Source organism: Limulus polyphemus, unplaced genomic scaffold (genome assembly GCF_000517525.1).
Source record: "Limulus polyphemus unplaced genomic scaffold, Limulus_polyphemus-2.1.2 Scaffold179, whole genome shotgun sequence".
Lineage (NCBI taxonomy): Eukaryota > Metazoa > Arthropoda > Merostomata > Xiphosura > Limulidae > Limulus > Limulus polyphemus.
In genome coordinates this window covers 300300-312548 of record NW_013665789.1, presented here as the reverse complement: position 1 = coordinate 312548, position 12249 = coordinate 300300, and the positions used below count along the sequence as shown (strand labels likewise).

At 34.4% G+C, this 12249-nt stretch overlaps 1 protein-coding gene across 2 annotated transcripts in view; it reads left to right on the top strand.

The window, feature by feature from the left end:
* The window catches only part of LOC106478085 (neuropeptide CCHamide-1 receptor-like), a 31008-nt gene extending 21412 nt beyond the window's left edge, over positions 1-9596 (top strand). For both annotated transcript variants that reach the window (XM_022381619.1, XM_013938597.2), the window contains exon 2: positions 7110-9596. In XM_022381619.1, coding sequence (XP_022237327.1) covers positions 7140-8261 — 1122 coding nt within the window. In that variant the 5' untranslated portion in view covers positions 7110-7139 and the 3' untranslated portion in view covers positions 8262-9596. The remainder of the gene's footprint in view (positions 1-7109) is intronic.
* The last annotated feature ends 2653 nt before the right edge of the window (positions 9597-12249 follow it).

The following is a 12249-nucleotide window of genomic DNA, read 5'->3' as shown; positions in this document are numbered from 1 at the left end:
CAACTATCCTTCCTCTAACAAAATTTGACAATTCGAGAGAAACTTGAGTTCTACGCACGTTGTAGCACAAGATAATTAGTATGCAGACCATTTTCATTTATATAGTGCTCTGTGAACACAAATTATTTAGCATAAATCAGTTAAATGACAAAAAATTAGGTGTCTATTTACTTGTGACCACTCAGTGTACATACTAAAGCATGATGTACAGAACTTTTATCTTCATAAAACAGAGATTGCACTTTGTATTACTAGGACACGATTTAGAAAACACTTTGCTAATTTATATATATTAATTTTATTGTATCATCTTCTTGTACATTAAGCACAAATCCACCAAAGTAAAATGATTTCTCTTCGCAGGCTCCCATTGCTTGCTTTACTCTATAAAAAATGAAAATAAGTGTAATTAATGAATGATTAAGGGACGTTTTTTTTTCAGGTTGTATTTTTAATAGTTTAGTGTCTCCTTCATCACAACTGTACGAATATGCGTAATCACAAGTCCATTATCTTAAATCAAGAACACATTAAATCATTCTCAAACTGCTTTATAATATGTCGTTTAGTGCATGGCTTATATTAAAATTTACTTATTATCAAAAATGAACCCCAACTGAAGTTTTTACGAACTGTTTTATAACAAAATAAAACAAAAACTTACGTTTAAGTATCTAAAGCTATGTTAGTCTCTCTTCACCATTTTTTTTACAATTTGTACTTCGTTGTTTTTAGTACAAAATGTTATTGATTGTTACACATATTTTATGCAATATTAAGAGGAATATATTTCTAAAATGTGACTGATTATTATTGTTATAGCGTAAAAAGGAAGTCAAATAACGTACACAAGACAATATTTAGTTACTTTTTTAACATAAAAACATTGTAAATAGAAGCTCTATGATACGAAGGTTCTTGCGTTTCTACCATTGCCACTTTGTTTAGTTTTCTTCAATCAGTATATCTACATTTTGTCGAATACCCAGTCTGACCTTAACTCTTGTACCAACTAATTCCAGCAAAACGTACATATATCAACATCTTGACTAATGCTACGTGATCATTCCACGTGTTACATAAAATGTTTCTGCATTCCGTCACTAGTTTTATATTAATGCTTCTTCACAACCTTTTTTTTTAAGTGAATGTCAGTCTAGTAACTGATGCACGTATAATTTTAATTTACTTTCTTGGCTCCTGTTTATTACAATGTTAAAAACTTGTTATTTGGATCGTGGTACCTTCACAATCTTTATCTTTAAATGAATTCCTTATGCCATAAACTTCCAGTAGAACGTGTAAGTGAATTCGACATAAACTTCCAGTGGGACGTGTATATGAATTCGAAAGTAGTCATTTTTCAAGGAACCCTTTTCTTCCTTTATCAGATATTCAAACAGATGTATAATTAGTTATCACAACCTAACTAAAATCGCGAATACTGGAAGAAACCTAATGAAGGGTAGAACTCACTTTTGTAAATAAGCTAGCTTTGCGTAAAGTAATTAAGGTATGTTTGTTTTTAATTAAGCACAAAGCTACACAATGGGCTATCTGTGCTCTGTTCACCCCGGGTAGAGAAATAATTAAGGATGATAAAGGTGAGCCAGGCTTATTCTATTTTATTTATCTAATGAGTTCATCTTTGTTCTTCTTGTTTTACTTTATAGTGCGTGAAAAACAAGTAATTATAACAATAAACACTCTTTCATTGCTACATGCAAAATTAAGATATTTCTATGTTTTTTCTACATTTGTAGTAAATCGAGATTCCTTTGTCTCACGGCGGGGGTGGGGAGGGAGGAGATAGATTTGGAAATTTTTTTAGAAATACAATGGGGAATTTATAATACTATTAATAAATATTTCTCACGAATATAAGAAATGATGTTTAACAAAGTCTCAAAGTTTTCTCACACGATTTAGTGAGAGCGGTCCAAATGGAAAACTTATTTATTATAAAAATTAACATTTCGTAATATGTTATGCTTAAAAAACGAAATATAATTTTAGGATAATACTAGAGAAGTAGTTAGAAGTTTTCAATGTCAATTTAAGCACATATTATAATTCTAAAATTAAATTTTTAATTTTTTTCTTCATCATGTCTGCCCCCAGTGGCACAGCGGTTTGTCTGCGGACTTACAACGCTAGAAACTGGGTTTAGATACCCGTGGTGGGCAGAGCACAGATAGCCCATTGTGTAGCTTTGTGCTTAATTTCAAACAAACAAACAAATCATTATTTCTTCGATAAAAACAAGGTGATACTAATTTTAACAGAAAACAAATAACAGGAAAATTAATAGTTTGTTTTGAATTTCGCGCAAAGCTACACAAGAGCTATCTGCGCTATCCGTCCCTAATTTAGCAGTGTAAGACTAGAGGAAAGGCAGCTAGTCATCACCACCCACCGCCAACTCTTGGGCTACTCTTTTACCAGCAAATAAAGGGATTGACCATCACATTATAACGCCCCCGCGGCTGAAAGGGCGAGCATATTTAGTGGGACGGGGATTAGAACCCGCGACCCTTAGGTTGCGAGTAAAGCGCCCTAACTATGCAGGCCCAAAATTAATAGTACCTTTATATGACCTTCCGGTGAGTCAACGGTAAGTTTCTGATTTACAGTGCTAACATCCAGGGCTCAATTCTCCGCGGTGGACAGAGTGCTGATGGCTCATTGTGTAGTTTTGCATTAAAACTAACTTTTATACTTGTAATATTGAAATAATTAGGAATATTGTTTAACTGCCTCTTATAATTCTAAACTTGGTAGTAATTTTATGAAATGAACAAAAAACACGAAGTGCTTGGATTTGATATGGATGATATTAACAACACGTGTTCCTTCGTTGCTATGACGACAGTCATTCAATTAAACTCTTTTATTTTCCTTGCTGTTTCTATTGAAGCGTAATAAATAATATTTTTTAAAGTATGAATTTTTCAGAAACTCCCCGTAACTACCCTTATTATTAAGACTCGACTTCCAAGTAATCCAAATTTTAATGGAATTTCTAAAAACTGTTTTATAACTAAAATGAAAAGGGAGGTCTAGTTAACTTGTTCGTTGTATATTACGGCGGTGTCTTTGTTTTCTGGTTCATATGAAACGAATTTCCACAGCTGGGCAGATATTAAAAAAAAACTTTTATGAACAAGGAGAAGGAAGTATGGCGAAAATATTTTCTAGACATATAGCTTCTATATGAATTCCAAATATCGTTTTATATGTTCCCAAAATATAAATTACATGCACACATACACCTAGACTTTACTGAATCAGTAAAACACATATAATTTTCCTCCACAAACTGCAAGATCAATTAAAATATCATATCTTTTTTAAATATCTTGGCTAGGATATGCTCATATTAAGTTACCTCTGATCACGATTTAAACTTTTCTTTGCACGTGTCTCTTAAGCATTGATATATTGCAAGTATGAGATTTCTGTCTTTAACTCTTTAAATTTTATGTTGGTTTTTGCTATCATTGCCCACAAAACTGTGAATACGCAATATGAGACAAAATTTTACTTTAACATCTAATTATGTGCTGCATAATACGTGTCACTTGTGACATAAACATAATATATGATGAAGATCGCTCGTACAAATGAAAACAGTTCAAACTATCTCATATAGTGTATTTTTATATATTAATAGAGGAGATGGCAATGTTTACAAATGTTGACTTCAAACCATATATGCAACATTTTTTAACTCTCACAAATATGACATTCACATCATTAACCACATCTCTTCTGAATCAATACACTCAGCTTTATATTACAAGGCTAATATGTGTGTTATGTCACTGTGCCATATTTTTATGTACAGAAATTGAGCACGTTATTATAAAACATTTTTGGAGCAACATCAAGTTGTTACATTCCATGTTGCCATGTCCGGTAGTACTCTTTTTGATAACCGCGCATCTTGTCAATAGATTTGCAGAGTGGTTTCCATTGCAAAATGCTCCGTGATAACGTTGTCATATCTAAAGCATGTAACTCTCCTCCTTTGACTTCCCTAAGCCATCTAATATAAGAATACGGCGGTGTTCCTGCGCTTATTTCTACAGTCTCATCACACAGAAATGGACACTAGAATGATATGAATGCCTGTATCTTCTCCATGTGCTTGAAGTATGCGACGCTTGAACGGAGGTTTCGGAAGCAGCTTGTGTACACGTGACTTGTGTTGCTTTAAGTACAAAGAATATTCCTGTCTTGAAAATTCTAAGACCCCGATGTGACACTTCTTCGTGATCTGAGTGAGTGAATATTTTGCATCAGAAAGGACTGATACATGCTCTTCCAAAAAGTGATCTAGTTTCGGTGGCATAACACTACCTACAAACAACAAAATGTAGTTCTGATACATTCTTTTCCACCGCGGCTTTATATCAGCTGTAATTGTCACGTGATTTGTTGATTTTCTTATTCAAAATACTTTTAGTATAAACTTAGTTAGTCGTCTGTATATCAAAACTAAAAGCAACTTGTTAGTATTTTTCATAAACAGCACAATACAGTTTATTTGTGGCATCACTCTAACCAGCTGTGCGATCATTAGTAAATACATGATGGCATCCCATTCTTTCGACGCAAACATCTTCCGGTTCAATGATCTCTTCGCCATTTCTGAGTCACCATTTACAAAGGTGCTTTAGCATCAGGCTGTTGATCAATCCAGTGGGTGGTTAGAAGGAAAATATCCTATTCATGGCCTTCATGACTTGATTTAGAAGCAACTGCGATAAAACCTGTTCCAGATAGAAGTCTGATAGCTGACCATAGCGATTTGATAAAGAAATAGCAGTGTAAGTTTCTCTCTAAACGATAACCCTGCTTTTGCAATATGAGAACAATGCCTGATAGTGTATGTTCGCTGCTTCTTCCTTCAGTGATCTTATGTTTTTCTTAGTCATTGTCATCTCAACTTCTCAGATCTGGTTGTTTTACAGTAAGTGAGAGGGTGAACAAAGTAGGTCAGTATTTCAATCAGCTGTATGCTTCCTGTCAAATGTTTCATTGTGAATGGAACAATAGCATTTTCTGGCTAAAGTACAGTAGATGGAGCTCTGAGCTACGGGCTAGATTTACCTGTTACTGATTTCTTATAGTTTTGCTCTTTCTTCGGACACTCATCAGCATTTTTCTTGATGAATCATGCCAACAGATTGTACACGAAAGAAGAAACACAAATTTTGTTCACTGCAAAGCATTTCAGAGGGGCTGGCCATTACATGATGTTGTAAATTGCCAAGAGCTCTGTAGGATGATCTGAACACGTATAAATACATTATAGGTTGAGGTGTTTGTGGAATTTTGTGATCTTCATCTGCTTTTACAATGCTAACTTCACTAACTGGCAAATTGGAACGGCCCGGCATGGCCAGGTGGTTAGGGCGTTTGACTCGCAATCTGAGGGTCACAGGTTCGAATCCCCGTCCCACCAAAGAAGCTCGCCCTTTCAGCCGTGGAGGCGTTATAATGTGACGATCAATCCCACTATTCGTTGCTAAAATAATAGTCCAAGTGTTGGCGGTGGGTGGTGATAACTAGCTGTCTTTCCTCTAGTCTTTCACTGCTAAATTAGGGATGGCCAGCGCAGATAGCTCTCGTGTAGCTTTGCGCGAAATTCAAACCAAACTAATTGGAACGTTCCTGGAATGTACAGTCTCAAGTTCCCTTGTGCTATTTAACTACCAAAAAGTCATTTTATCTCCAAAATAACACTGGATCTTAATTTTAATTTTTTCAGTGCGATAACCTGGTGTCTGTGCTATAATATATCAAAAGATCCATTTTTATATTTCAGAGATCATTCATTTCAAGAATGGCAAATGTTATGTTGACAAGATTTGTGAGATATATTTTTCTAGTTTTACTTGGTCTGCTCCATACTCAGAAAATCGTTTTTAATTTTATATACTTTCCTCTTGAGTTGGTATGACATTTTTATTCTACAACTTTCAGAACTTGGCCTCGAAGACTATCACGTTTTATCCTCTTATTGGAATAATTACTCTCTGGCCTCTCTTTACTTCAGCAGCTTTAAACGTTTGTCACTAGCCTGAGTGGGCATACATTGGTTCTTGGTACAATCTGGCAGTGGAGGCAAGTAGTTAACTTGGCAGCAGGCTTACATGAACCAACATTCTGGTTTGTTGCGATTAGAGAGCTGCAGCTTGCCTAAATGATGCACTTTTGGTTCCTCTACTCTTTCGCTTCGTGAAAAGTCTGTTGACAATAATGTATGTCTGACAGCAAGAATGACGTTCCTGGTAATAATACGTGGGATTTTTACGTACAACCTCTTGCTTCAGTGGAGCAAACAGTTTTGTTGTTGAAAAACCGATTCATCGAAATGCTTGTCAGTCACTACTACAAGTTCGGGAAACATACAATTACAATCATGCATAATGTTCATTATTAATGAATTATCATATATATATATGTGTGTGTGTATATATATATATATATGAGTGATCTATGGAAAGGAAAACTCCGTCAGGATTAAATTCTTAGACAATAGGTGTGCAAAATCAGAACTATTCAAGATGGATGCCTCATATTTTCACATAAATATTATGTATTTTGGTTCTATTAGGACAGGTATTTTTTACATACATCAATCATTTTTATACAATAAATTGCAAAAAGGTAAAAAAAAATGGGGATCCGATATGAAACTTAAAGTAATACATAATGTGTTTTCTAAAACAGTATATGACAGTTTCACTGGCTTAGTCAGGTACCTGCTTGTCTGTTGTTGCCCTTGTGTATTTATAGACTTCTTTAAAAGAAGAAAGAACTAGCTTGTAAGTTCGTATAATATGTTCTTATGTATCCTGTTACAGAAAATTATTCTCTCTCCTGAAAATAATCAAAATAACCCATAAAATGTTAGTACTACTAGCTTCTTCCGATTGTACTTCAATGGAACGAAACTACTGTAGTTTCTAAAATAAAAAAGTAATTATAATAGATAATATAAAAGTTGGCATAAAGATATATATAGACCGACGAATTAATGTATAAGTAATAAAACAGTGAAATTAGATTTCAAATTCAATTATGTTAATTCTTTTCAGCTGCTTGACCAACGCCAATCATCACAAACTATGAGCCCAGAAAGTCCTCTAAACGACACTTTTCTAAACTTGAACATTTCCAGCAATTCTTCAGATACTGAACATTACGTCCCTTACAAGAACAGGCCAGAAACCTACATTGTTCCTATAGTCTTTGCTGTCATCTTTGTGGTCGGCTTATTGGGCAATGGAACACTGATGGCCATATTCGTAAAGCATAAAGTAATGCGTAGTATACCTAACACTTATATAATCAGCTTGACTGCTGGAGACCTTCTAGTCATCATTGGAACGGTTCCGTTTGTAAGTACCATTTACACTCTCGAAAGCTGGCCATATGGTGAGTTTGTGTGTAAGCTTAGCGAGTTACTTCGGGACGTGTCTGTTGGAGTAACAGCCCTGAATTTGGTCGCTTTGAGTGTTGACCGATATACTGCCATCGTTTTTCCACTCAGCAAGCAGTCCAGCATACATACCAAAAGCTTGACGGTTCTGCTTGCTGTTAGCATCTGGTTCATCGCTGTAATCTTGGCCATTCCAGGATCATATTTCGCCTTTATACTACAACTCGATCTGCAGGGAAAAATCATATCTGTATGCTATCCATACCCTGAGTACATGATGCCTTGGTATCCCCGCACCATGGTGCTCATTAAGTTTTTGCTATTCTACACCTTGCCGCTGCTGTGCACTGGGATATTTTACTGTTTAACGGCACGCCACCTAATCCGAAGTTCACAAAATCTGGTAGGCAGGAATCATAGTCACGTCAAACAGTTGAGGGCTCGTGTGAAGGTTGCTAAAATCGTTCTAATTTTTGTGGTTCTCTTCGCCATATCCTTCTTACCGAGCCACATGTTCTTGCTCTGGTTCTACTTCTACCCAAATACTATGGAAAATTATAATGATTTCTGGCATGTCTGCAAAATAGTGGGATATGTTCTTACATTTGCAAACAGCTGCATGAATCCAGTTGCACTGTACCTGGTGAGTGGAATCTTTCGCGGATATTTTCAGCAGTATCTGTTTTGTTGTTTTTCTAACAAAACGCTAAGACGGAAACATGGTCATTCTTTAACTCTAAAAACGGTAAACACCACCTTCATTGCTGACACTCCGCAAAGAAGACTTCATGTAACCACCGATCTTTAAGTCAAAGTTTTTTGAGAGAGTTCGTTCTATGTTGAAACTTTATTAAAAGAAACCACATAGAACATAACCATGGATGTTTAAAATAAAGTTGATCAACTCCACTAATAAAACCCTGCTATGAAGAGCTACATTATGTTTAACCACGATTAAATATGTTAAACATTACCTTATTTGTTAGAATATTGCCAGTATAATCCATGTTGATTGTACCATCTGATTGCTAATTTTGAGGAAGTTAAGCACTATGTTCTTGTTAAAATCCTGCTAAGAACAGAAACGTTGAATGCGACCACTCTTCTCTGTTTAAACTCTATTAATAACAGTCATTTTGAATACATCATCTATCTTTAATGTAAATACTATCAACATGATATTCTGTTGAAACTCTGTTTAGAGAATAAATCTTTAATGCAGCCATCGACCTTTAAGCGAAAGACTTCAAACATGAAATGTTTCCTGCTGAAGTTCTATTTAGGGCTGCAACGTTGGATATAACCACTGATCTTTAGTTGAAAGACTTCAAACATGAAATATTTCCTGCTGAAGTTCTATTTAGGGCTGCAACGTTGGATATAACCACTGATCTTTAGTTGAAAGACTTCAAACATGAAATATTTCCTGCTGAAGTTCTATTTAGGGCTGCAACGTTGGATATAACCACTGATCTTTAGTTGAAAGACTTCAAACATGAAATGTTTCCTGCTGAAGTTCTATTTAGGGCTGCAACCTTGGATATAACCACTGATCTTTAATTGAAAGACTTAAAACATGAAATGTTTCCTTCTGATGTTCTATTTTGGGCTGCAACGTTGGATATAACCACGGATATTTAATTTAAGGACCTTAAATTTTATCTTCTTCATTGAAATTCCGATACAATTATGTTGACTGTTAACAGTACATTGTTAAAACAAAGTGCAATAAATGCTCAAACGTACAAGAACTCGACCATCAGACAATTAAACTATATAAATTATTCTGATACAATGTTTTGACCTCCAGACAGTTCTGAAAACAAACACTTCGTAAGATTCTTCGGTGAAACTAAGTCAACATTCTCTACTCCTAGAAGAACTTTTATAAATCCTCAGTATTTTGTCCTAAAATACATACATCAAATATCTGGCCATTGAGAACACCTAGTGGATTTTCAAAGAAATGCCAAGATATTGTTTAATATTTCAGCGTTTTTTAAATCAGTTTTAAATTGTGTAATGTTGTAGTAGTAAATTTCTTTTGTATTAGTTTTATCTTCTAAAAATTACCAAACTCAATCTTCTTTTAACTGAATTATTGATGTAAAATTCTTGCTTCTGGCATTCTCTTAAAGATTTGTAAGTAAATCTTACAACAAAGAAATGGTATTAGTGATATTTGTTTTAATTTGTTAAAATACAAAGTTTGCGTTGAACAAATATGAAAATATATTAGAAATTATGGTGACTTCGGAGAAACGTATATTACGAATAGTTTAATCTAGAAGCTTATGCTTTGTTTGTACTAAAATATTCATTTCAAACAAACACTTGTAAGATTTCAAGAATTCGCGAACAACTTTAAAACAAACGAACATTTGTCAATGCTTTCGTAGTTATTATTTATAAGTACATTTATGTAAATTCAAGGAGAATGGAAAAAAGTACAAAAATTCACTTACGTATAAATCACAAATACCACTGATAGGAAAGAAATAGTACATTCTTTAATAAAAAAAATTTCATCTGAAAACAAGTTACGCTAACAATCTAACTAGTTCGTATTTTACTATGCTGTTGGTTCATCCTTTGATAAAAACTTCATCTGAGGATTAAAAAACTAAGCTAAACTTTTGGTACTTTCAGGTAAGACTGATTCTATTCAAAGCGACAAGATAAGAACGCTTAATAATGGGAGATTCTAGAACAAATATTTACTGTGATTTAACTTTATGCTCTCTGACAACCGGCTTTATGATGAATTGAAGATTCTGTTTGTTTGTTTTAGAGCAAAGCCACATTGGGCTATCTGCTGTGTCTACCACGGGAAATCGAACTCCGGATTTTAGTGTTGTAAGTCCGTAGACTTACCTCTGTCCCACTGGGGGATAATAAATTAAAGACAATTTGAACACAAACGTATAATCACAATAAACAATCTTTACTGAAGACAAACACTTTCAAAATAAACACTTAACTGGTCACAACAGACAGCTTACCTTTACTGGAAGAGTTAGTATTAACTTGGTAATCTCAAATTTTAAATTATATCTATCAATATCGTATTCCAGACTGAATCTCCTGATATATTTTCTAGACTGAATAATTCTAACGTTAACTACTTAAATCGTTACAAGTTGTGGAAAGGTTAACCTGAATATAATTTAATATTTTAACAAGTTGTGCAAAGGTTAACCTAGATATAATTTGTTTGTTTTAGGAGTATTTGCGCTCAGTCCACGACGGAGAAACGAACCCCGGATCTCAGCGTTGTAAGTTCGTGAATTTACCGTTGTCTCACTGGGGGAAGGATATAATCTAATATTTTTTCTAATGCTGGTTCATCTTTAGTGAAGAAAATTTAAATCCACGAAAAATTAATCAGTTTTGAATTGGCTAGCCAAAGTAAAATTTCTCTCTCTTTTCTTTCAAAACCGTTTGTATATTTGAAGTTAAGCACAAAGCTATACAATGGGATATCTGAGCTCTGACCACCACGGGTATCGAAACCCGGTTTCTAGCATTGTAAGTCCGCAGACATTCCGCTGTGCCACTGAAGGGCTTCAAAACCAAATTCCCTCTTACATGAGAAGAACCTTGTTTTACAACTAACAGCTGAAACTGAGCAATGAGCAATTGTGAGAAGCTAATTCTCAATTTCGGTCAAAAATCTGAATATCAACCAAAATTATATCGGATCAAGTAGTTTAGGAAATAATATACACAATTGTTGTACATTAATGTTTAATTGTTATAGTAACATTTATATCTAGACGTAACTATTATTCCATGCACTTATGATAAAGTGACCTGTTAAAAGTGACTCAAAAATAGCAATATCAACTTAACTCTGTAACTCACAACACTTTAATACCAACCTAAATTATTAACTCAAAAGACAATAGTATCAACCTACGTTATTAACTCAAAACACAATAGTATCAACCTAAATTATCAACTCAAAAGATAATAATATCAACCTAAATTATCAACTCAAAAGATAATAGTATCAAACTAAATTATTAATTTAAAATAGAATAATATAAACTTTAAACTCAACCAACCAACTCCAAAGATTAATATCAAACTAACCAATTAACTCAAAACACAACATCAATTTAATAAACTAATTCAAAAAAAGAATAAGAACAACCTACTCAATTAATTCGATAGATGGTATTTGGTATTTTCAACCTGAACGGCACCTTGTTAACTGAGCGGTCAGATTAGAGATCCCAAGGTTCAGAAGTAACCGTTCCTAATCTAGAAGTGCTCCGACCAGAGGGACTCAACTAGCCACCAGCGACCGTTACCTACATATCTACTCTTAACCGAATAGCTGTGTATTGGATTGACTTTCACTGTTATCATGTGGCTACAGCTGAAAATGCTACTATTGCTCGTCAAGAAATTAATGTCGCATTTTGGAACACTTTCATTAAACACCCTCCAAAAAAATGTACATCACGTGTGATAGTTCAAGGAACCGCCTAAACGTCACGTTAGTGTAGCCTATATAATGTGTAAAGTTTAGTATATTCTAATCCCTTACAGTGATGGCACACATTCGGCATGTAATGCTGTTTGAATACAAGAAGGGGAACAACACCTCTGTAGCCACAAAGAATATCAAAGACGTTTATGGAAATGTTTTGAGCATTCGTAAATGTCAACGATGGTTCAGCAAATTTCGTTCAGGTGACTTTAGCCTTAAAAACTGTGATGGCAGGGGGCGACATGTTGGAATTGATATTGATGCTCAGAAGACGCTTGTTGAGTCTAACTCAAGGCAA